This window comes from Puma concolor, chromosome D2 (genome assembly GCF_028749965.1).
Source record: "Puma concolor isolate L17-30 chromosome D2, mPumCon1.1.hap2, whole genome shotgun sequence".
Classification (NCBI taxonomy): Eukaryota; Metazoa; Chordata; class Mammalia; order Carnivora; family Felidae; genus Puma; species Puma concolor.
In genome coordinates, this window is record NC_141677.1 from 76252609 (window position 1) to 76279676 (window position 27068).

Consider the following 27068-nt stretch of genomic DNA (forward strand, 5'->3'; position numbering starts at 1 on the left):
TTCACTGACCTCCAAAGTTTCTTCATTATGTATAGTGGGGGTAGCAGGCTGAGGTGGGAGGAAGTCTAATCGAGTTGAGGTTAACTCTACCTTGATTCAAAAGCCATTCTGAAGCAGAAAGTATAAAATCAAACCTCCAACCACCAAGTGTGGAATATACAAATCACCTATAGAGCCTCACCATACATGTATTATATGCATACCTACTGCCGTAATTCAAGGTGTCATGAATCTCAACACACCCTCTCAAACCCAGGCAAATGAAATCTTGACTTACCTGTATATCTGTTCATAGGATATGGGGATATAGTCACCAGGACTCTGGGTTAAAAGCTGATCTATGGCACCATCCAATTTTGGCCAGTAAGTGCTCTTATAATCTTCAATAGTTATAACATTCATTACTAAAAGTAAAAAGTAAAATAAATATTACTACATACCACATGTAAACACAAATCGAAGCAATTTTGTGCTCGCAAATTCCTTTCACTTATTCTAATTTCTTTGACATTCAATCACCTAAATACAACTCAATTATTATCCCATTTCAAAAACAAGGAAACAGCAACTTTGCCAGGGATTTTAAAGAAGCCATTAATTACGATTTAAAAAGGAATGACCATGAATCCATCTTTAAAAATAAAAACAAAACAAGCAAGTATCTTTGGTTTCATTTTCCAGTTTTCGTATCTGTTATCAGTGGAGCATTTTCAAACACACGTCACCCTCAAATACATGTTGCCAGTGATGTGACAAGGCAGCCTATCCATGAACCACAACAAAGTTCTGGAAAATTATGAACCTCAACGATCAATCTTCAGTGACACCCCTGAGAAAATTCACGTAACATAGGACTATCCCCATATTATAAGTCCAAATGCTACACTGACAAAAGAGGTTGCTAGAAACTCGCAGGCATTTTTGCACCACCAGCACTTCCTGGACATTACTAAGGCGCGGACTCAGACTCTACCAACTTACACTTGATAAGCCCAACAGAAAAACATCAACGAACTGGAGACTTACATTGAGGCTGACCTCATTCCTACTGTCTGGCTCTCCTTTCTTCACTAAAGGTTTCATAAAGTTTTTACAACAGCTGGTCCTAACAACTTTGAAATCCAGGGTGACAGGGGATTCACACCAATGAAACGCCAACGTTAAAAAGAGCTACTCTGCCCCCGCCCGCTGGAAAAAGGAGCTATCCAAAGAACCTAAAATACCCTGAGTCTTATAGAACCACCGCCATCTCAAGAGGCAGAAGGTAACAACTACTACATCAAGTATTTTACTACTCATTTTACCAGCAAGTGGGAAGCAAAGAGTTGACTTCCCTAAGGGTACATGGCTAATTACTGTCAGAAGTACCAGATAAAGAAAGCCTTTACCTACTGATTTCCAAATTCAGCTTCAAGAGGTCTCTCATATGTATGTACCACCTGTCATTGTTGCTCAGTATTTTCTTTAAATGAATTCACTTTTTCTTGCTTAAATTTATTCTTTTTAAAAAATGTTCATTTATTTATCTTTAGAGAGAGAGAGAGAGAGAGAGAGCAAGTGTGCATGCACATGTGTGAGCAGGGGAGGAGCAGAGAGGCAGAGAGAGAATCCCAAGCAGGCCCCATGCTCAGAGTGGAGCCCAATGTAGGGCTCAATCCCACGACCTTGAGATCATGACCTGAGCTGAAATCAAGAGTCAGATGCACAACTGACTGAGCCACTCAGGCACCCCTCTTGCTTATATTTATTCTAAAGAACACATTCATATGACATGGAATAATCTTAAATGCATTTTGCCAGTTGAGACTCAGACCAAAATGGCTATTATAAGATTCTCATTTATATAAGATGCTAGTGAAGTCAAACTATAAAAAGCAAAACAGACTAGTGGTTGCCAGGGGCCGGAGGGTGGGGAGGACTGTCTACAAAGGGTAACATGGGAGAACAAACTGTTTTGTGTAGAATCGTCTGGGTGGATACGCCACTCCGGGCAGTTGTCAAAACCAACAGAAATTTATACAATAGGTAAATTTACCGTGTGAAAATGTAAAAAAACAAACCAAAAATCAAGCAGGATGGGGTAGTAAAGATGGAATAAAAATCTTGACCAATGAATTCCTGCACTGAAGGGAATGAAGAAAGAAAAGTTTTGGCTACATCAAAGGCTAAAACCAAAAGGAACTGTATATGCACGCACACACAGACACACAGACACACACAAAAGGATGGACAAAGCCAGATCACAGAGGGCCTTAGAGGACATTTTAAAGACTGGCTTTTACTCTAAGTAAGATGGGGACATCTGGAGAGTTTTGGATGGAGAAGTGATGTGTTCTGACTTGGGTTTTCTATGGGTCATCCAGCTGCTATGTTGGGAGTAAGCAAAGTGAGGAGGCTGTGAGATGATGGAGGTTGAACCAGGTGGTAGCAGTGAGGGTGAGAGAGGTCGGACTTTGTACATATTTTACAGATTGAGCCAACCAGATTTGCTGACAGTCTAGATGTGAGATATGACAGAAGGGTCCAGAATGACTCCAAAGTTTCTGGCCTGAGCACCAAAGGACGGGGTTGCTGTGTACTGAGATGAGAATGGATGTAAGAGAAGCTCAGCATATCTGAGAATACAGCAGAAATTTTTGGTGCCCCACCCGTTTACTCTGTCCACAAACACAAAGGCCACTGTCAGAGATGAACCGAAAGCGATTTTCTCTTCTATGTGGTTCTAGTTTACTGAATCTCCTATATCACCTAAACCAGATCACATACCCACTCTACACCAAAAGGTGAGGCTTAACGAAGGTAAGTGACATGCTCAGAAAGAAAACTTCAAGTACAGAAGCCAAGAATTGACATAATCATCCCATGGCACCCCAACTGCTGAGTTCGATGATCTCCACCTCTGCTCGCAACTGGAAAGCACTCCTACTTCTCAACCACAGGCTTTACAATTCAGCAAATCACCAAGTCAAGGATACAAAGGAGAAAAAAAAATCTAAAATGTAAAATCCTGTGGCTGTAAGTACAGAATGGAGTCCCACTACAGAAGCAGTAATTGCTGATGCCTCTCAGGTATCTTTCATGTGGCATTTTTTTTTTTTTTTTGTTCTGCTTTTAAGTATCTTTGAAAAGAGACTTTAAAACCAAAATGAAAAAGGCATGATCACAGAAGAAAATCTTAAAGCCTATTTCCACATCAAAAAAAGCCGTATCTATTTCCACTTTACATTTCCATCTATAAATATAATATACGTCTATTTCTACATATATTTTGCTTGGAAAATAAATAAATAAGTAGCCAATTTGGCTGACCTTTATTAAATGCTGGCTATTACAGACTATCTGTGTTTCTTCCCCCAAAATTCATATGGTGAAATCCTAACCTCCAATGTGATGGTACTGGGAAGGGCCTCTGGGAGGTAATTAGGTCATGGGAGTGAGGCCCTCACAAATGGAATTAGCACCCCAGAGACATTCCTCACTCCTTATGCAACAGAAGTCGCCAGCAAGAAGACAGTCTACAGGAACCAGGAAGCGGGCCCTTGCCAGACTGAATTCGCCAGTGCCTTCATCTTGGACTTCCCAGCCTTCAGAACCGTGAGAAATAAGTTTCTGTGATTTATAAGCCATGCAGTCTCTGATACTGTTGTCACAGCTGAATGGATTAAGACACTAGCTAACATCACTTTCTTCTAGGAAACCAGCTGATCTTCACCATGGTAGCAAAAGAACAGAATACAGACAAGCATCAAGAGAACCAGAGGTAGAATGCAGAATGAGCACATGTTGGTGTAAACTCTTAGCCAAAGATTAGGAAGGTTTTTCATGCCAATCTGCAATCAACACTTAAAATGACAATCCAAGAAACTTCAAGGTATCTATTATTTCCTTGCTAATCTCAACCTAATCCCTGATTTAAAAAAATATATACACATACATACAAAGCATGTGTTTGTATGTGAGCAGTATGTAGCCTTGAATTTTAAAACTAGATCCTCTTGTTAGAGAAACGTAGTCAATCACTCTCAACTTTGTCCACAAAGAAGTTCAGACTGACCGAAAGAAATATAAAGCATGGACACTGAACAAAAATTACCATTAAATTTCTAAATTTTATCTAGGTTGTGTTTTCCAGCTTGAAAATAATGCACTACTTTTTAAGCAGTTTAAAGGTATTAAAACTCGAAACCCAACAAGGCCCAGGTAATATAAATGAGTAAAGCAGGCCTAGTATAAAAATCAGAACAATGAGCATTTCAATGAACTGAAGAATGCAGTGCTCTCTAGAGACAGTCCAGTTCAAAAAATGTAAAATCCCTAGTGTTAGCCTCAAAACATCATGCCACAAGACTTAAACCTAGAAACACGTATTTATTAGATAGCAAGTTCATGCAGTCTAAGTCCTACTGAGAAAGTTGCTTAGTTGATCTTTACTAAAATAAAGTGAAATAAAGTCTAAAACACATGGAATAGTTGAAATCTAAGGTTCGGGAATATTAGCAGGTTATTAATAAATAAGAAACTATTAGAGATATATAATTCACACCAGGCAGGAATACATATGTTCAATTTCTCATACTTATTTATCCAAGTAATTCATCAAAACTTGACATACTACATACTGTCCATCTCCCTCAAACTAGACACTCGCCCCCTGGAGGAGGAATTTACTACTACAGCCCCAACTCCCGCCAAAGAGTGCCTAGCACATGACAAGTACTCACTAACATGTGAATTAATTTACCGAAAACCAAAATAAATGCTTACTATAAAAACAGTTGATGGCATACCACTTAGTGGTTGTTCTGGAATTAAAGTTTAAAGCATATTTTATTTCACACAGACTGAAGCAAACCAGGTTAAGTTCTACTATTCCTTTTGAATTTCTTTGTTATTTGTTTGTAAGGAAGGGGAAGATAAATTCAGAAATTATATCAGGCATTATTAATTTATACTTGGTCTACTGCAAGACCTTTCATTACCTTATATTAGTGGTTCTCCAAGCGTGATACTCAGAACAGTGTCAGTATCATCTAAACTTGTTGTAAATGCCAACTGCCAGGCCCTAGCCCAAAACTACTGAATCAGAAACTTGGAGAGGAGCGGGGAGTGATTCACAATACAGGGATCTGTTTACCAAGCACCCCAGGTGATTCTTACACCTGCTCAAGTCTGAATGAGACCCACAGCCTAATGCTACTCCAGCAGCTCAGGACAGCCAGGGTCACAGGTGTATTCTGAACAACTTGTAGAGTCAAATAAAGGTGTAAATGTATCAAAGAAGAATGGTGAAACAACAGCTAGGAGCTGTTTTCATATCAAAAATTCCTTAACTTTATATATTCCTCTATGTCTCTTTTCTTCCCACCAAGAACACTGCTTTCATTCAGAATTGACTCCTGAAGAATACAGCAAAGGCAGGGCAGGGCACCCGGAGGACTCAGTGGGTTAAGCATCAGACTTCGGCTCAGGTCACCATCTCACAGTTTGTGAGTTCAAGCCCCGTGACGGGCTCTGTGCTGACAGCTCAGAGCCTGCAGCCTGTTTCGGATTCTGTGTCTCCCTTTCTCTCTGCCTCTGCCCCAACCCCCTCCCTGCCCCCCCGCCCCCGCCCAATGCTCTGTCTCTGTCTCACCCTCAAAAATAAACAAACTTAAAAAAAAAAATACAACAAAGGCAATTACAAATTAAATGATTAAGCCAAATTTAATAGGCCAAATTATGTCTCAAATGCAATGACTTCTTAACTATAATTAATGACAACTAGATAAGGTGACAGAATGGACTAGGGCAAAAAGCTCTGGGTTTTCTATTTAACTCTGGCTAGTGTATGGGATCTTGGGAAAAAAAGTATGACTTCTTATTGCCATAGTCTGCCTGCCCATCCATCATCAGTAACAATCCAGTAAACCTGTGTTGTCCAAAACATTACCACCTGGTAGAATGCTCTACTCTCTCCAGCACAACGGGATGACTGAACACTTTCAAGTAATGGACAGAGAGAAGCTGAAGGCCAAGAACAAGGCCTGGGGATTGGGGGAAAGTCCGTGGGAATGAAGAAAAGGAATAGAATAAAACAGAAGACTCTGAAGCAGAACAAAGTAATGTATTCTAATAAATAAATGGGGTGTTAACTAAAAAAAAGAAATTTCCAATTATTTCTCTCAAAAGGAAAATAACTTGATACTGACACAAGAGATCGTTAATACTTAGCTGTTCATAAGAGAACTAGCTGGTTTAAAAAAAAAATAGTAACAGGGGTTACCAAATACTTTAAATATCCTTTCCCTTAGGAGAAAAAAACCCCTACAAGTTAGGTATATTCTGATTTGCCAATAGAGGAGGGCAGCTAATGTTAAGTCCTAATGAAGCAACTGTTAATGTTAAGTCCTAATGAAGCAACTGTTTCTTAAGTAGGCAAAAACCTGGGGTACCTGGGTGGCTCAGTAGGGTGAGTTTCCAACTGTGGCTCAGGTCATGATCTCACAGTTCATGGGTTTAAGTCCTGCATCAGGCTTTGCCCTGACAACATGGAATCTGCTTCGGATTCTGTCTCCCTCTCTCTCTGCCCCTCACATGCGTGTTCTCTCTCTCTCTCTCTCTCTCTCTCTCTCTCTCTCTCTCTCTCTCTCTCAAAAATAAATAAATAAGCATTAAAAAAAAAAAGCAGGCAAAAACCTTTTTTTTTTTTTTTTTTTTCTGGGACAGAGAGAGACAGAGCATGAACGGGGGAGGGGCAGAGAGAGAGGGAGACACAGAATCGGAAACAGGCTCCAGGCTCTGAGCCATCAGCCCAGAGCCCGACGCGGGGCTCGAACTCACGGACCGCGAGATCGTGACCTGGCTGAAGTCGGCCGCTTAACCGACTGCGCCACCCAGGCGCCCCCGAAAAAAACCTTTTAAAAGTTCCATGCTTCAGGTATTTGTTTAGGAAGTTTCTAAGACTTAGAGTTTGTGGTTTCATTCAATTAAATACTATGGACAATATAAAATATCTCCTGTGATCGTTAAGAAATCATTCCATGTAAAAATGAAGTTACATTCACATAAACAATTAAATTAACACTACTATCTTATTTTTATTTCTGTAAGTCCTTATTAATATTGTTTAAAGGTTCTGTGCTTCCCACCCCATCCTATCCTATCCTCCCCAAACAGAATCCACAAAAGACTTTTTACATACTAACTATATGAAACTAAATATATAACCTGCTTTGCCTTGGTTAAAATAACATGTTTCTTTCCTAAAAACACTGTAAAACTTGTATAGGAAAAACACTTCATTATTGTTTTACTGCTTAAAAATCCACACATTTCTCAATTTGACAAAATGTAATGAAATATCCTTCATCACTACTTGATCAGAAAACCAGCTACAGCAGCCAAACAGCAACAATGAAATCTACATACCTCTAGAAGAATTACTACACATTATTGTACAATTACAACATCACACTTGAGACTGTGACACACATCCTAAAACGAACATGTTATAACAGTATATGTGAAAAGGTCAAGGGCTATCATTATAGCTCTAATTCCAACTAATCCCAAATCTCTTAATATTCATATAGAAAGTATCTGTTCAACTGAATACACAGGTGTAAACCATGCCAAGTGCAAGTCTGCCATAGTTTTAGAAGTCTGCTGATTTCCTCAAAGACTTAAGCCAATCTCTCCGTGACATTAAGACCAGGTAAGTTTAACTTTGAAGTAGTAGCATAAGGCAGTGTGTGCTGAGGTGCAAGCATCAAAAAGTGAGCTAATTTTGCCCTGCAGGACCCTGAGAAGTTCAGGGCTCGAAGACAGGATACAAGGAGTATGGGTTAGAAGCAGAGAATGGGCAGTGGGAAGGAAGATTGGTTGCATGTCTACAGAAGGGTTATTCTGTGCAAAAACTGAAAGATAAAAGCCTGGGACTCTGAGACATAGATACATTAAGGAGGTAAGGGGTACCTGCACAAACGTGTGCACAAAGCACAGGGCTGATTTAAGTAAAAGCCAAAAGTCAACAGAAGAGGGGCATCTGGATGGCTCAGTTGGTTGAGCATCCAACTCTTGATTTCAGCTCAGGTTATAATCCCAAAGTCATGGGATTGAGCCCCGCATCAGGCTCTGTACTGACTGTGGAGCCTGCTTGAGATTCTCCATCTCGCTCTCTCTTTCTCACTTTCTCCCTCTACCCCTCACCCCCACTTGCTCGCTCTAAAATAAAAAATAAATAAAAAGATTAAAAAGTCAACATAAGAAATGCTCAAACATCTAATCCTGCTCCTTCTCGTAAGTTAGGGAATGCCATGGACCAGGAAAAATGTACTTTACTTGCTGTTCCACTTACCCCTCCCCCACCATTCTCCCAGAATGAAGATCCTCCCTCTAGAGAAACTCAACAGTGCCAGAGAAAAGATATTCACATACTAATATTTGGCAGTTCTCCAACAAAATAGCAGCTCTGCCTCTAAATAGCCTAAAATGAAGGCCAACACTTATACTTGGTAAGGTCCCTTGTAAACACACAACTACCACAATTAGCCTTTTTCAGTTTTAAGTATGAACAGACTACTACAGATCACCAATATCTGCAGAAAGTTGACATGAGAAATCAAAACAAAAATTGAAAAGATAAAAAGAAAGATATGAGAACTTTTTAAAAACTTTAAAAAACCCATATAATTACTATCCTTGGAGATGTAAAATAAAAACTAAAGACTGCCATGAAAAAGAAGCAATCCAAATGATCTTAATGTAAAAATACAGCAACTGTTAAAAAAAAAAAACCAACTGAAGAAAATATCAAGAAATTCTCCCAAAACATTGAGGAAGAGATTAAATATGGCAAAAGTAGTTAACAGAAGACAAAAACAGGAAATTTAACATATAACTACCAATAATTCCAGAAAAAAAAAGAATAGAAAAAACATAAAGGGAAAAAAATATTGACACATTAAAATAAGAAAACATCCGAGAAATTTTCTCAAGGGGAAATAAGGTCACATACAAAAGAACAATTATTATTATTTTGTTTTAATGAAATTTATTGTCAAACTGGTTTCCGTACAACACCCAGTGCTCATCCCAACAGGTGCCCTCCTCAATGCCCATCACCCATTTTCCCTACCCCCCCACTCCCCATCAACCCTCAGTTTATTCTCAGCATTTAAGAGTCTCTTATGGTTTGCCTCCTTCCCTCTCTGTAACTTTTTACCCCCCTTCTCCTCCCCCCTGGTCTTCTGTTGAGTTTCTCAGGATCCACATGAGTGAAAACATCTGGTATCTGTCTTTCTCTGCCTGACTTATTTCACTTAGCATAACACTCTCCAGTTCCATCCACATTGCTACAAATGGCCAGATTTCATTCTTTTGCATTGCCAAGGAGTATTCCATTGTATATATAAACCACATCTTCTTTATCCATTCGTCAGTTGATGGACATTTTGGCTCTTTCCATAATTTGGCTATTGTCAAAAGTGCTGCTATAAACATGGGGTACGAGTGCCCCTCTGCATCAGCACTCCTGTATCCCTTGGGTAAATTCCTAGCAGTGCTATTGCTGGGTCATAGAGTAGATCTATTAATTTTTTGAGGAACCTCCACACTGTTTTCCAGAGCGGCTGCACCAGTTTGCATTCCCACCAGTAGTGCAAGAGGGTTCCCATTTCTCCACATCCTCTCTAGCATCTATAGTCTCCTGATTTGTTCATTTTAGCCACTCTGACCAGAGTGAGGTGGTATCTCAGCGTGGTTTTGATTTGTATTTCCCTGATGAGGAGTGACATTGAGCATCTTTTCATGTGCCTGTTGGCCATCTGGATGTCTTCTTTAGAAAAGTGTCTATTCATGTCTTCTGCCTATTTCTTCACTGAATTATTTGTTTTTCGGGTGTGGAGTTTGGTTAGTTCAAAAGAACAAGAATTAAAATGACACCCGAAGTCTCCAGTGTAATACTGAAAGCTTAAAGTCAATGAAGCAACGCTTTAAATTCCAAGGAAAAGTTATTTTCAGTTAATAATTCTATACCCAGTCAAAACATCAATCAAGTGTGAAAGCAGAATTTTTAGACATGGAAAGACAAAACTTTATTATATATACACATTTTCTCAGGAAGCTACTAGAAGATAAGTTCTACACACACACACACACACACACACACACACACACACACACACACACCGGAAAACACTATCTGGGAAGCCCCTGAGTAGCAACTGGGCAGTGGCCCTAAAGAATAAATAGAAACAAGATTAACAGTTTCACAAGCAGACAAGAAAATACTGATTAATGGAACATTTTTAAAATACCAGTGACAGATACATGGTGAATCTGATGAAGCCACTGAAGAGTTTTAAAAATAAGTTTGACACATTATGTAAGTGTAAACAAAGCAACTAATAACGAAGATCTATGTGTAGGAAAATGTAATCCGAATGCATTCCTGGCCATAATCATAATGTAAAGATGGCTTATTAATTGATCCAAAAATTGTGGTATTAAAAGAATTGAGGGGGTAAGGTAGGTAGAAGTATAAGAGAACTAAAACCTCATATTAATAACAGGAAGCCAACAGATCATATAAAAGTGAAAAATTAAGCAATAACAACAACTGAAGTATGTAGATAAATACTAGAAGAAACAGCTAAATGAACAAAAAGTTGACTCTGAGTTGGAGGGTTAGGAATGGAAAGTGGAAGAGGAGGGAACCACTGATTTTCATTACATAGGTTTTCATATAGTTTAAGTTTTTAAATGATAAACCTGTATCTTAATAAAAACAAAGTTTTGTGTTGTTTTGTATTAAGGCCAATGAGTTTGGTGAATCTCAAATGCTCAGAAAAACAAATGTACTGGAAAGAAATTTTTGTTTCAGTATTTCAGGATTTCCAATATTCTAAGGCACACGGAATGAGAAAGCTCAGATTTTACCAACTGCGCACTAGACCTTTCTACGTGACTATTCCATAGACCTTAAAAAAGACACACACACACACACAGAAACACACACACACACCTCTACCTACCTATACTCTTCCCACATCTATATCCTCCCTCCTTCACCACCAAATTTTATAGACTCTAGTCCCCAAATATTTCTAAAATCTGAAAAATGATCTCTTCCAATGCTTTATTCATTCACATCATCATTTCTTGTCTAGACTACAACAAATTACAACCCCCTAGCTAGTCTCAAGGCCTCCATTCTCTCCTTTCTAATCTAAATTAACATGCTAAGACAAATTTTGCCAAGTTGACTCCCTTAATACCCTCTGTGGCTCCTATTCCTACAGGAGAAAATCCTATCTTTAACATGGCAAGCCCCTCACATCTGCACACCTTTCTATCCATTTAGGTTTAATTTGTACCACTCCCTCCTCAAACCCTGTGTTCCAACAATTTCAACTCTGGGTCTTAAGCACAGGCTGCTCCCTCTGCAAAGGAAGTCTCCTTGAGCCCAATCTTGCCTCCTCAACCCACCTGACAAACTTTTATTGGTTTTCATAAAGATTCTCTTTTTCCTCTATGCTACCATGCACTTATATAACTTTACTATAGCATTTACTCATAACGTATCATAATTATCTGTCATCATCTTCCACACTAACCTCTATCTCATCAACAGAGACTAAAGTATTACCCTGGCATACAGAAGACCCTAAATAAATATTTGATGAATAAAATGCCATTCAGATGTCTGGTCAGAACAACTGCAACTACAAAGTATGAACCTATATATAACTCTACCCATAGAGGTTAATAGCCTAATGACTACAAAAGTAGAAAGAAAAAGGGAAAGCCAGTTTCTCCTGCCAAGACATGTTACAAAAGGCTATCAATAATAATTTTTACATGGTATTTAACAGTTTACCATGTGATTACATACAGTCTACAGCTTACAGAGTTACAGTTTAAAGAGGAAGTAAGCACGGCACCTGGGCAGCTCAATCTGTTAAGCGTCCCAACTCTTGGTTTCAGCTCAGGTCATGATCTCACAGTTCATGAGATCGAGCCCCACATTGGGCTCTGTGCTTACAGTGTGGAGCCTGCTTGGGATTCTCTGTCCCTCCCCTGTTTTTGTGTTTGTTCTCCCTCTCTCCCTCCCTCCTCCCTCCCTCTCTCTCTCAAAATAAATAAACATTAAAAAAATAATAAAGAGGAAGTAAGCAGCATTCATTTCCTTTAGGGATTCGGCACTGGGCCTTATATAAACATTACAATGACTTTCCCTTAAGGTTTCATCAGTGTCACTTTATGCAATACATGTCAAAAATGGCAAGACAAGACTCCCAATGAGATCCTGAAATCCGGCCAATCAATTAGTATCATAGTGCCACTTACTGCGGCACAACTCCACTAAACTGAAAGGTAAGAAAATACCCAGTAACGACCACAGATGCTATAAACAGAGCATATTTTAAGACCTGAATGTATTAACTGATACGCTTGCCAAAGGATCAACCAATCTGGAAACTGGCAGATGCAAAGGGTAGGATTTACTAAAATCAGTTAACACTTTTCATCCAATTCAAAAGCCCATTTTAACACATTTTTAATCATTAATTAAAAAAAAAAAAAAAAAACAGAGTGATTTCACGGAGTTCAATTTAAAATACCGTGAAACTTTTGTTTACCTGAAGAGAAACATTTGGTGCACTAGGTTAATCACTTTCCTGAGACCACTGCACAGTATTGTCAGTCAAGGCAAGATCCCCCCCACTGTCCCTGTCTTTATCCGTCTTTATCCCCACTGCCTTTTACCCTCAAACCCCAGTCCCACCTGCCTCCATCCCCAATACTTTGCAACAGGGAACCATTCATTCCACTCTATTTAATATATTTGCAATATGAGCAGATGTGACGTGCTACATCTGAGCAAAAGCTTTAAAAGCCATTTAGTGCTTCTGTCCACTTTCCTCTGTTTGCCTCTGCCAAGAGTGACAGGACCCAGAAAAGAGCTGCTCTTGCAAATGAGAGGACATGTGAAAAGCCACAGCCAACTGCCAGCCACAAATATAACATGAGCAAGAATAAACCTGCGCTGTTCCATAAGCTCCTGAGATGTGGGGAGTTATTATCACAGAAAGCTAACCAACGTAGAATGTAAAGCTGAACTAAATAATTACACTTCCCAAATCGGATTCCACCAATGAGACACATCTGAGTGAAATCTGGAAGGCCAAAGTGAGACAAAGGATGTATTGTTGCTGCCGGTGATTCTGGCAAGTCAAGAGACATTAGAATTTATGGCATTCCAACTCCAAGTTCCAGGGTCTGGTGACCAGCTTCAGGGATGAGGGAGGCAGGTGTGATGACGTAAGCATAGTGGTGTCGCAGCACCAGCAGGAGCCTGCCCTCAGCTCGAGTGGAGCAGCCTCACTGGCTTCTATACCTCCAACCTCTTCAACAATTTTTCAAGGACCTAATTCCAGTATTAAATCTCTTCTTGCTTTGGATACCTAGTGATTGCTTGCACTGAACTATAAATGATAAAGTATTTGGTACTGGAGTAGTTAAGGACACACTCTCATAAGCCAGGAAGCTGGCTCTGGTTTTCCCATCTAGTTGGATTTTTTTTTTGTTTTTAAGTTTACTTCTTTTGAGAGAGAGAGAGAGAGAGAGAGAGAGAGAGAGAACGTGAGCTGGGGAGCGGCAGAGACAGAAGGAGAGAAAGAGAATCCCAAGCAGGCTCTGCGCTGGCAACACAGAGTTTGACATGGGGCTCGAACTCATGGGCCATGAGATCATGACCTGAGATAAAACCGAGTCAGACACTCAACCAACTGAGCCACCCAGGCACCCCTGCGATCTAGGTGGATTTAGACAAGGATGACAGTGCCAACACCAGATAACATAATACAACAGGACCTATCAGGCATCAGTAAAGAGTTAAATTATCACCTATGGATACCCAGAATAAAGTTCTTGAGGAAACGACATGGCAGACTGTTCTGGCAGTTATGATGGAAATGAGAAACACAGACTGTGGAGTAAACTGATTCTGGTAACAGGTGAAAACTTTAAGAAAATTATTAGCTCAATGAACAAAGACCAAAGAGCACCCGTGACTGTCATAAAAGAATCTCTTAATTCTTACAGGCACAGGGTTGACATAGCTAAAAAATCAGAAATAGAATGATCCTGCAAGTTACACACAGTAACCATACAAAAATAATTTAAAGCTTAGATAAATCTCTTAAGTGAAAGGGTACTGACTGTGAAACAGTACGACCTTGAGACTTGAAATGGAACCAGTCTGGTGGACTCTGATCAATCTGGGAACTCTGACCTCACAAAAGTCACTGAGCCTTCCCTGCCTAAGAAGTACCCGTCCTCCACAATATGAGGCTAGTCTTTACCTAACTAAAGACTCTGTCATGACATTACCTGAAACCTACAAGGGAATGCAGATCTCCACACACCTTACCTACAAGCTGTCCCTAAACCTCCAACTAAATCAGATTCTCCAGGGGAACAAGTACTAAATATAAACCAATGGGAGTCAGCTTACATTCCAAAAAACACTACAGACTCTTGGAAGACTCTAAGATGTCCAAAGACATTAATATCTTATGTTGGAGGGGTGCCTGGGTGGCTCAGTCAGTTAAGCATCCAACTTCAGCTCAGGTCATGATCTCGTGGTTCGTAAGTTCGAGCCCTACGTTGGGCTCTGTGCTGACACCTCGAAGTCTGGAGCCTGCTTCAGATTCTGTGTCTCCCTCTCTCTGTACCCCTTGCCCGCTCACACTCTGTCTCTCTCTCAAAAACAAACATTGGGGCACCTGGGTGGCTCAGTCGGTTAAGTCTCCAACTTCAGCTCAGGTCATGACCTCACGGTTTGTGGGTTCAAGCCACAAGTTGGGCTCTGTGTTGACAGCTCAGAGCCTGGAACCTACTTCAGATTCTGTTTCCCTTTCTCTCTGCTCCTCCCCGACTCATGCTCTCTCTCAAAGATAAAATAAACATTAAAAAAAATTTTTAAATAAATATTTAAAAAATTAAAAAAAAGAAAATACTTTATGTTAACAAAAACCTAGAGAATACACATGGGATCAGAGTCTACGGGTACTGAGTAGAAGGAAACATAACTTTAGATAACACTCAAGTTATCAAAAGGAATATACTCACTAAAGATTATTTATTGCACTACCTCAAGCAACTAGATATGGTTATTACAGTTTGCTCCGTTAACTGGCTCAAACCTGGACTCAATGATGGCCTACATTATAAACAGCTCGATCTCCTGCTGAATAAAAGCAGGATTAATAGCAGATCAGATACCAAGGAAGACGTAGCAATGGAAACTATCTGAACTGAGGCACAGGGAGGGGAAAAAAAAAAAAGAAAAAAGATAATGATCAGAATCTCGGTGATTCAGGGCACAATAACAAGTGGTCTAACAATATGTGTAACTGACGGGGAATGGTAAATCTAACTACGTATATATCTTCACATATACATATAAAATGAACGATAATGTTCCAAATTTGACAAATTCTTTCTTTTTTTTTTTAATGTTTATTTACTTTTGAGAGACAGAGAAAGAGCATGAGCAGATGAGGGGCAGAGAGAGAGGGAGACACAGAATTCGATGCAGGCTCCAGGCTCTGAGCTGTCAGCACAGAGCCCAAAGCAGGGTGTGGGGCTCAAATCCACGAACTATAAGATCATGACCTGAGCCAAAGTCGAACACTTAACTAACTGAGCCATCCAGGCACCCCAAATTTGACAAATTCTAAAACCCTACAAATCCAAGAATCTCAATGAATAAAAAGAATAAACATAAAGAAAACCCTACCCCAAGGAATGTAACAACTAAACTGCTGAAAACTTAAGGCATAAATGAAAATCCTAAGAGCAACCAGAAAAAAAAAAGACACGTTAGAGAGAGTAACAAAGATAAGACTATACAGACATTTATTAAATAAGAAACAAGGCAGGCCAGAAGACAAGGAAAAACATCTTTAAAGTGTTGACAAAGAAAAACACAACAAAACACAAATTGCCCATCTAGAATTCTATATCCAACAAAAATATCCTTAGAAAATAAAGGTAAAGTTGGCACAAAAACAGACACTCAAATCAATGGAACAGAATAGAGAATGCAGAAATGGACCCCCACAAACATATGGCCAACTAATCTTTGACAAAGCAGGAAAGAATATCCAATGGAATAAAGACAGTTTCTTCAGCAAGTGGTACTGGGAAAACTGGACAGCAACATGCAGAAGAATGAACCTGGACCTACTTTCTTACACCATACACAAAAATAAACTCAAAATGAATGAAAGACCTAAATGTAAGACAGGAAGCCATCAAAATCCTTGAGGAGAAAGCAGGCAAAAACCTTTTTGATCTTGGCCGCAGCAACTTCTTACTTAACACACCTCTGGAGCCAAGGGAAACAAAAGCAAAAATGAACTATTGGGAACTCATCAAAATAAAAAGCTTCTGCACAGTGAAGGAAACAATCAGCAAAGCTAAAAGGAAACCGACAGAATGGGAGAAGATATTTGCAAACAACATATCAGATAGAGGGTTAGTATCTAAAATCTATAAAGAACTTATCAACTCAACACCCAAAAAACAAATAATCCAGTGAAGAAATGGGCAAAAGACATGAATAGACACTTCTCCAAAGAAGACATCCAGATGGCCAACTGACACATGAAAAAATGCTCAACATCACTCACCATCAGGGAAATACAAATCAAAACCACAATGAGATACCACCTCACACCCGTCAGAATGGCTAAAATTAACAATTCAGGAAAAAACAGGTGTTGGCAAGGATGCAGAGAAAAAGGAACCCTTTTGCACTACTGGTGGGAACGCAAGCTGGTGCAGCCACTCTGGAAAACAGTATGGAGGTTCCTCAAAAAATTAAAAACAGAACTACCCTACGACCCAGCAATTGCACTACTAGGTATTTATCCAAGGGATACAGGTATGCTGTTTCGAAGGGACACGTGTACCCCCATGTTTATAGCAGCACTATCAACAATAGCCAAAGGATGGAAAGGGCCCAAATGTCCATCGATGGATGAATGGATAAAGAAGATGTGGTATGTATATACAATGGAGTATTACCCGGCAATCAAAAAGAATGAAACCTTGCCATTTGCAACTACATGGATGGAACTAGAGGGTATTATGCTAAGCGAAATTAGTCAGAGAAAGACAAACCTATGACTTCACTCATATGAGGTCTTTAAGACACAGAACAGATGAACATAAGGGAAGGGAAGCAAAAATAACATAAAAACAGGGAGGGGGACAAAACATGAGGGACTCTTAAATATGGAGAACAAACAGAGGCTTACTGCAGGGGTGGTGGGAGGGGGGATGGGCTAAATGGGTAAGGGGCATTAAGGAATCTACTCCTGAAATCACTGTGGTACTATACGCTAATTTGGATGTAAATTGAAAAAATAAAATTAAAAAAGAAAAAAGAAAATTTTAAAAAGAAAATAAAGGTAAACTACTTGTGCAGACAAACGAAAGCTGAATAAATTCAAGGCCAAAAGGACTGCACGATAAGAAATGTTAATGGAAATTCTCAAGGCAGAAGAAAAGTGGTGAAAACTTGGGTCCAAGCAAAGGAATAAAGAGTAATAGAAACAATAACGAAGTAAATATAAAATACTTTCCAATTTTTGATTATTTAAGACAAGTTTCATATATTATGATTCCATTCATATGAAATATCCAGAATAGGTGTACCCATAGAGACAGAAAGCAGGTTGATGGATGCCAGAGGCTGATGGGAGGGAGGAATGGGGAGTAACTGCTTAACAGGTAAGACACGTTATTTTACGGTGATGAAAATGTTCTGGAACCAGATAAAGAGATAGTTGCACTACACTGTGAATGCACTAGATGCCACTGAATGGTTCACTTTAAAATGGTGAGTATTATGTTACATAAATTTCACCTCAATTTTTTTTCAAGATAAATGTTTGTTTTAAGCTGAGTTAGCAACTCTATATTTGACACGTTATATGTAGAAGATTATAGCAGTGGCAACACAGCGTAAAGGGCAGGAAGAAGAAACGAAGTATACTGATATGATTATTATACTATATGTGAAGTGGTCTAATACTTGAAGGTACACTGTGATAAGTTTAGTTTTCATATTGTAAATACTAAATTTACTAAAATATAAAAAAAAAAAAAAAGGCATGCTAATAAGCCAAACTGGAGACAAACAATGAATCATAAAAAATAATTAATGAAAAGACAGGTAAAGAGGAAATTTAAGAAAAACAAAAGAACAGAGGAGACAAAGAGAAAATAAATTGGAAGATGGTAGATTTAAACCCTACCATGTCATTAATTACATTAAGTGTAAATGGTCTAAATGTTCCAATTAAAAGGCAGAGGTTGTTAGAGTAGATTTTAAAAAGCAAAACAAAACCACATGCTGTATACAAGAAATGCACTTTAAATACATACAGATTACAATAAAATAATAGGAAAAGATACATTGTGTTAACAGTAATTCTGAAGAAAGAAAAAAAAAAAAAAACTGAACAGCTAACAAGAAAAGCATCCTTCAGAGTAAGATAAAGACAGAGTTCCATAATGATCAACCAACCAATTCAACAAGAAGATTTAACAATCCTAGATATGATACACCCAACAACAGATTAATGGAATTTAGACCCACAAATACATGGTCAGCTATTTTTCAACAAGTCGCCAAAGTAAGTCAGTAAAAACAGGATAATCTTTTAAATAAATGGTGCTGAAACAACTGGATATCCATTCAAAAAAAAAAAAAAGAACTTCAATCCTTATCTCTTACTACACACCAGTATCAACTCATAACTTAGATCACAGATCTAAACATAAAAGCTAAAACTATAAAATTTCTAAAATAAAATATAGGGAAAAAAATCTCCCTGATTATGAGATAAGCAAATGTTTCTTCTTAAGATTAAAAAAAAAACAGTACCAGCTGTAGGAAAAAAACTGATGTTAGACTTCATCAAAACTCAATACATCTATTCTTTGCAGGACATGGTCAAGAATAAAAAGACAAACCAGAGAGATAGCACTCATAATACATATTATCTCATAAAATATGTATCTAAAATTAATGCTGAATTCTTAAGACAACCCAAGAAACACAAAGATTCTCACAAACAAAATTACATTAAAGGGCAATAAGCACATGAAAAGCCAATGGCATGTGTAAAAGAGAAATGCAAAACAAAACCACAATGAGATATTACTACTCTCCCTCTAAAAAGACTAAAATTAAAACAAAATACAAAACCAAAAAAAAACCTTACAATTCCAAGAATGTGAAGCATACTTAGTATAAATAAGTATGTGCAGCAAATGGAACTTTTACACATTCCTAATGGGAATGTACAATGATACAGCCATTCTGAAAAAACAGGTTGGCAGTTTCTCATAAAGTTAAACATATAACTAATGTATGACCACGCAATTCCATTTACAGATATATTTATGAAAACCTATGTCTAGGGGCTCCTGGGTGGCTCAGTCAGTTGGGTGTCCAACTCTTAATTTCGGCTCAGGTCATGATCTCACAGTTTGTGGGTTCAAGCTCCGTATTGGGCTCTGCACTGGTGTGTGGAGCCTGCTTGGGATTCTTTCTCTCCCTTTCTCTCTGCTGCTGCCCTACCTGTGCACATGCACACTCTCTCAAAATAAACAAATAAGCATAAAAAAAAAAAGGAAGAAAGGAAACCTATATTTACACAAAATCCACATGATGGTTCATAACAGCTTTATTCATAATAACCCAAATTGGAGACAACCCAAATGATCACCAACAGATGAACAGATACACAATTTGTAGTATCCCAGCCAAAACAGAACTCAGCCCTAAACTCAGTAACATGCAAGAATATGAATGAATCTCAAATACAGGGTGAAGGAAAGAAACCAAGCATGAAATAATACAGATTATATGGTACCATTTACATGAAAACCTAGTAACAGAAAGCAGTGGGGCTAGGGGGTGGGGAACTGAAAGCAAAGAGGCATAAAAAGTATTTAAATGATGAAAATGTTCTCAACTGCAGTCATGGTTACCTCTGGAGAGGTAGTCTTCCTTGGGCTTCTTGTACTCCTACATGTCTTGCTGAGTGTGCTAAGACTGCAAGACCCAGACCAACTGCTCTTGAACCTGAGCCACTCTACAGCTGGTAACCTTGAAAGGTGAGGTATTATCTTCCCCTGAACAAAGAAGCAGCTTGCTTACTGCTTTCTATAAAAGCAGTAGATTCCCCAAGTTCAATATTCTTCAGCTGCAACACAAGCCCAATGAGGGTGCATCCATCTTGGCCGTACTGTGCTTGTCTCTGGAGACTTGGGGGGTAAGGGGAACCTATGCAAATATGCTGATTCTCACCCTATTTGTGGTGCCATGAATAACATTTCTTTCTCTGATCCAGGAGTTTCCTGACTTCTGCCAGCATTCGTAGCAATAGGCTAGCTTCTAGCTGGCTCAAATCCTAGATAAAACTTTATGCCTCAACTGGGTACAATTTACTGAATATAAATGGAGAAGGAAGGAGAAAAGGTGTATGAGAAAGAAGGAAATAGACAAAGAGGAGAAAGAGGAAGAATAGGAGAATGAAGAGGACGAGGGAGGGAAGGTGAGTTTGGAACACCAGAAATTCCTTAGTATGCAGAAGAATGAATCTAGACTTACGAAGACAAGACTGTTTGAGTGTTTTTATCATATTCAACTCTCTCTACCTCTCTCTCTCTTAAATGTCCTCCAAGACCCTTCATCAAGGAATTAAGAAATACACTGGTGAAGGATACACGGATTTCCTTGAAAACTGCTGTGGTGGCTGTCCTTTTTAGTTCTGGGCTAAAGATGGGTAATACTGCCACTAAAAGGAGCTCCCTGATTTCAATGGGATAGTGGGATTTCCAAGGTGATAAAGGACAAGTAGAAGCACTTAACCGTCAGATATAAAGTAGGCCTGGTTATTATAACAGGCAGGAGGGCCAGACCCGTTATCAGAATGGCTTGGATCTCTGGTGGTGGCTAACCATAGTGTCCATAAGAAAAACAGATGTGGAGTATACTAATGTATTACTTGACGAGAAGAAAAAAAGAAAATGAAAACAAAAAAACTCTAGATATATCAAACTGAGGCTTGACTTAAGTGGCCACAGTGGAAGAGTTATGGCATATCACCTAATACGCAGGCTGAACTTGTTCAAAGACACAGAGCGCCTGGAAAAAAGGAGATAATGGGTTCCATTGAGGAAGGACCCTACAAAATTCCATCAAGCACATAAAGTCATTCTCCTAGCCTTTTCCAAATAGAACATGAAGTTTTTCATCAAGGACACAGTGCATGTGGGAAACAGAATCACTCAGGCTTTTGAGGGGGTTATTTAACGCCGGCTCTAAGCCCATATTAACCCTAAGGGACCAGAACGTCACTATGGTAAACCAGTCAGATCAGGAGCTGTGATGTCACATTGAGAAAGAGTGTTCTGGCTTCCATCCATCTCAGTGGGCCCAGTGAATCCACAGACCCACCCTGTAATTTCCCCAGTTCTTGAACACACAGTTAAAGGCTCCCTACACTATGTAGTAAGGGTTATGAGCATAAGAAGGGCCAAATAAAATCCCCTAGATGTACCCCTTTCTAACAAAATAAACCCAAAGCAAGAGCACACCTCTGTGGAAACGAGAGGACAGAACCAACTTCAAAGACGTAGAAGACACAGGGATGGTAACTGTTACGACATTCTGTTTCACTAACCTATTGGGTCAGTGCAGAGAACCTGAATCTTGGAGAATGACTGTGGATTATAGTAAATCATCAAGTGGTGACTCCAGTTGTAGTTGCTGTTCCAGATATGGTCTCTACTGGGACAGATCAACACAATCCCTCGCACCTAGTATGCATCTATCAAGCTAACAAATGCTTGCTTTTTATCTATTCCAAATACAGACCACCAGAAGCTGTTTTCATCTTACAGTCCAGAAACACACCTTCACTGTCACAGCTCAGGGCTTCACCAACACTCCAGCTATCTTCCATTATTTGGTCCACAGAGACTCTGGGCATCTCAACACCGCACTGGTCCACTACACTGTCAGTGCAACCAGCAAATCCTGTATCCATACCCACACTTGGTGCCATCTCACTTTCTACTTTTTGCCAACTTAAGAGGTGGGAAAAGATACTATTACTCTTTCAATTTGAATGTCTCTTGATTACTTAATTCCAAACATCTCTTTCTATCCATGTTAAGATTTGCTATTCCATAAGCTATCTATTAATATCCTTTGCCTATTTTTCTACAAAGGTTGCTGCCCTCTTCTTAGGGATGTGTAGTTCCTTGTCTAGTCTATATATCAATCCCTTATCAATACTGGGCACTACAAATACCTTCTCTCATGCTTTCATCTTTCACTGAATGAAAATCTTTAATTTTTATATAATCAAAATCACTCCTTTTTCACCTTCATATTTTTGAAGCATTAGGAGTCCCTGGTCCCTAAGAAAAGAACTTCAACAATGTCTTCCATTAATTTTATAATTTCTCCTCTCACATCTAGGTCTTTTTAATTTATCCATAACCCATTCTGCCTGTGCTATAGGGTTTGTTTTTTTCTCCATATACTGAGCCACTCTTCCTAATAGGACTCCTTTCTCCAGTGATTTCTCTTAAGCTCCTGAACACATATGGGTAAGTCTCCACTATCTAATTTGTTCCCAAGTCTATTTCTCCGTTTGTGCACTTACACTACAGTTTTTATTACTACAGCCTTGAAATAGTATCTTAATTTCCAATAAGGCAAACCCCACCAAAAACAAATCTTTAAGACTGCTTTAGCTATTCGTAAACTTTATTCTATCTGCCATATGAGTTTTAGATCTAGGTTACTGAGTTTGTTAGACAAACCAACTGGAATTCTGATGGCAGTTTAATCGAATTTATAGATTAAAATGGAGAAAACTGACCCTCATAATAATAAACAAACATATCTCAAGAGCATGGAAAGATTTATTTAGATTCTCTTCTGGTTCCTTATTCAAGTTTTAAAGTTTTCTACAGACTTTACAGTTTTGTTGCTTTTATTGTATATATTTACTTCTGATTCCCTATACTAGCTGTTTATTGCTAGTGAGTGTTATTAATTTTTATGGTTTGATCCTATTTTTTGTAATGTTTGTTTATTTTTGAGACAGAAGCAGAGTGTGAGCGGGGGAGGGGTAGAGAGAGAGGGGAAGACACAGAATCTGAAGCAGGCACCAGGCTCTGAGCTGTCAGCACAGAGCCTGATGCAGGGCTTGAACTCACGAGCTGTGAGATCATGACCTGAGCTGAAGTTGGACACTGAACCGACTGAGCTACTCAGGTGCCCTATGGTTCGATTCCAGGAACCTTGCTAAACTCTTACGAGTTCTAATAGTTTCTCTTAATTCTAATGGTTCTTCTAGGTAAGTGATGTTATCTGCAAATAATGGGTTTTATTGCTTCCCTTCCTATCCTTACACTTATTTTTTCCCTTTGTAGTGTTAGCCAGGACTTTTCTTAGAATGTTAAACAATAATAGTGATAAAGGGCATCCTTAACTTGTTACTTATCTTAAAGTGAATGAATCTAAAATTTCTCTACTAAGTGTTATTATTTGCTGTAGGTTTTTGGTAATGACCTCGATCCAGTTATCTCATATCCCAATCGTGGGAAAAGAGTTTTTTATCACATAGCTATTAGATCTTATCAAATGCTTTTATGGTATCAAGATAATCATGATTTTCCTCCTTTAGTCTATTTAATGAGATAAATTATATTAACAGTAAATAGATGTTGAGTCATATTTACATTCTTAAACTCCATAGATCAGGATTCTTTTAACACATTGTTAGATTTGATGTGTAGGATTTTCATATCTATGCTAATAACTGAAACAGGTCTATAATTTTCTCATATTGTCCTTATCTAGTTTTAAAATCAAGATTTCACTAACCTTATAAAACAAACTAGGCATCTTTTTATTTCGTTTCTAGAACTTGTAAAAAGGAATTGTTATTTAAGAGTCCAATGCAACTCATTTATCTCAGTCCAGTTTTTGAAAGGGGAGGTCTTTACCCTTCCACTTTGTTAAATATTTATTAGTTCAAGCTATCCATTTCTTCTGATACCAACTTTCAATATGTATTTTTCTAATAATTGATACTTTTCATCATATTAACCTACAGGAATTCATAAAATTCTTTTCTGAAATCTCATGCTTGTAGTTACTTCCCATTTTTTTCACTTAATTATATTTTCATGTATTTTACTTGATCAGTCTTACCAGAGGTCTATCTAGCTTATCGATCTTCAAAGAACGATCTTTTGGTTTAGCAAGTGTTTCTTTTGTTCCTAATTTCATTGGTTTCTGCTCTTGACTGGATGTTTTCTGAACTCTCAAATGAACTGTTTAAGCACTAAAACAAGATCCTGCAGCATTTAGATAAGTCACTAGGCCACACTGTCCAAAGCCTGGTTTCACTACTAGACTTCAATACACAAACTATACATTATTCTCACATACACATGATACAAAAAAAAAAAAAAAAAAAATCATATCCAAATCTTACCAACCATACCTACATATGAATGTCTTTGACCAAAGCTGTATCTTGAGGGCAAATAAATTAGATTATGGGCTGTTCCCACAAAAAAAAGAAAAGCATAAGGTTGTTAAATATATATTTGAATCAAGGCAGATATTTTCTCTACACAGCTAATTGGACAATTACTGGTACTGCTTGATAAAATTAGTAACTAGAAATGAAATCTCCAGTTGCTTTACCAGATGTCATTTAAAACTTGCAGTTATTAATAGGAGAGAAAAATCTGGCTGCCATGGTCACTTTTCACCACTACCACCACCTCCAAAAAAAAAAAAAAAAAAACCACCCCACTCAAAGCAAAAGCACTCTTTTTTCCTAGCTATAGAAATTACGTTTAGGGTCGATTTAGGGTCAGTTTCAGATTACAAAACAGATTTTGGTCTTAAATCTTTCCGCCTGCAATTGAGCGTTAACGCGGACCACTAACATAAAGTTCAACGTTATCTTGTACACATGCTAAGTGGCTTATTCTTATGAGTGTACGCTTTGACAAGTAATTTCATACATTATTAGCTTCAAAACGGATGTCGCTCCCACCGCATTGGTGTCACTCTAAAAACAGCTACAGTTCTCTATCAGGACGTATAAAGTGCACGCTAGTGAAGGGAAAGAACGAGGTGTAACTATTGGTCAGCTTTCTAATTCCTGACTTGTCGAACGCAGACGAGCTAAAAGCACAAGAACACAACTTGCCAGATTTCTCTCTGACTACAAAAAAGAAAAAAAAAAAGAAGAATCCTTTAACGAAACTCAGACGGCCTAATTTTCCCCTCACGTTTGAGGGCGAAACTTTTCAGGGGCAACGGAGAAGAAATGGGCTTCTTAATGTTGAGAGATAGCCAGCTGTGATAAGGATCGCATTTGCAGGAGAACTTGGGGCTGTGGGCGCACCAGGCTGCTTCTCTAGGCCAGGTAACACAAGAAGCCAGGGCCGCTAAGGCGCTGGCCGCAGACACCGAACGAGGGGGGAGGGAGGCGGGGAGGGGAGGAGAGACCCAGGCCTGAAACAAAGGAAGCGGGGCTGGCCGAGAAGGGTGGATTCGGTGTCCGGGTGGGGAGGAGAAAAGCCAAGGCTGCAGGGAAGAGGCTGGACTCACAGAACTTGGAGGTGGAGGTGTTGATGTTGATGGTGGAGCTGGGAGTGGGGGCGGGGGCCGCCTTGGCCACGGCGGCGGCCGTGTCGCAGCTCTTCAACATCATGATCACCCCATTGGCCTCCGGCGGTGGCGGTGGCCCCATCGAGAGCCCCTCCTTGGGGCCTTTCCTGTCCACCGAGGCCGCGGGCACCGCCAGCAGCTGCCCCCCTGGCGGCTCTCGCGCAGGGGCTGGGATCGACGAGGGGGGTGGCGGCGGTGGTGGGGGCTGCCGGAAGCCGTCCACCGCGGCCTCCCAGTTGTTGTGGTTCTGGTCGTCCATCATCGCCACGTAGCTGCCCCACTCCTCCTCTTCCATGCTTTCCTCCATCCTGCAGGCCCCCAGCACCCTCCCGCCTCACAGGCACCTGCCGCCCGTCTCAACCCCGGGCCAGGGGGCACCGCAGCCACCTCGAGCTCACATCGCCGGCGGCCGGCACGAGCGCGGCAGGGAGGGGAGCGGCGCGCCGGGTCTCTCAGTCTCAGCCGAGCAGACTCTTCGAGACAGGGCTGACGGCGGTGGGCGCTCCCGGGCTCTAGCCTGGGAGAGGCAGCCGTAAAGCGGCAGCGCCCCTCACGACATTTTACAGCAACTTCCAACAGGCAGTTGGAAAGGGCAGCTGGGGGCGCGGCCAGGAGGGCACGTGGTGCGAGGAACGAGCCAAGAGAGACCAAAGTGAAAAGGGGCAGGAGCTATGAGTCACCCCCACGCTAAAGGGCAGAGGTTTGCCCCGCCTCGGCTGGCCTCGGCGCTGAGAGGGGAGGGGCCGCGGGTCCGAAGGAGCAGCCGTCGGTCCCGCCCCCGACCCAGCCCCACGTGACAAGGAGTTTGCGCAAGCGCGTTCTTTGTCTGGTTACCGGGACGACCGGAATCTGGCTGGCCCTTGAAGATGCGCCCGATACCGTTCGGCGTTCGCTATGGTCCGGGCCCCTGCTTCAGTGGTGTTTTTCGTACGCCCTCCGGATTAAATGGGCCTCCGCACCGCGCAGAGCTTCATAGCCCCGGCCTTTGGTTGACGACAGAGCTAGGGAGCCACGAGAGGCCCTGGTTCGCACGTTACAAATGGGTGGGACTATCCTGGGTGGCCCTTGATGAGTCTGCTCGTGGGCCTCAGCCCACACTGCGGAAACCTTCAAAACCAAGAATAAAAACCGAAACGTAGCAAGGTGGCTTAAAAAAGAATGCGAGTGAGCTCTTCATGGATTCTTCTTTTTAAGTGTCTTAACTTCTCCATACACTGAGGCCAGGAATTTTAAATTTTTATTTTTTTTTTAATGTTTATTTAATTTTGAGAGAGAGCGAGCAGGAGTG

General features: G+C 40.0%; 1 protein-coding gene across 1 annotated transcript in view; it reads right to left on the reverse strand.

The window, feature by feature from the left end:
- Positions 1 to 26360, reverse strand: part of CACUL1 (CDK2 associated cullin domain 1) — a 69904-nt gene extending 43544 nt beyond the window's left edge. The window contains exons 1-2 of the mRNA XM_086680981.1: positions 25721 to 26360; positions 278 to 404 (exon numbers count right to left, since the gene is read on the reverse strand). Of these exons, the coding sequence (XP_086537107.1) occupies positions 278 to 404; positions 25721 to 26087 (494 nt within the window). The 5' untranslated portion in view covers positions 26088 to 26360. The remainder of the gene's footprint in view (positions 1 to 277; positions 405 to 25720) is intronic.
- Between the last annotated feature and the right edge of the window lie 708 nt (positions 26361 to 27068).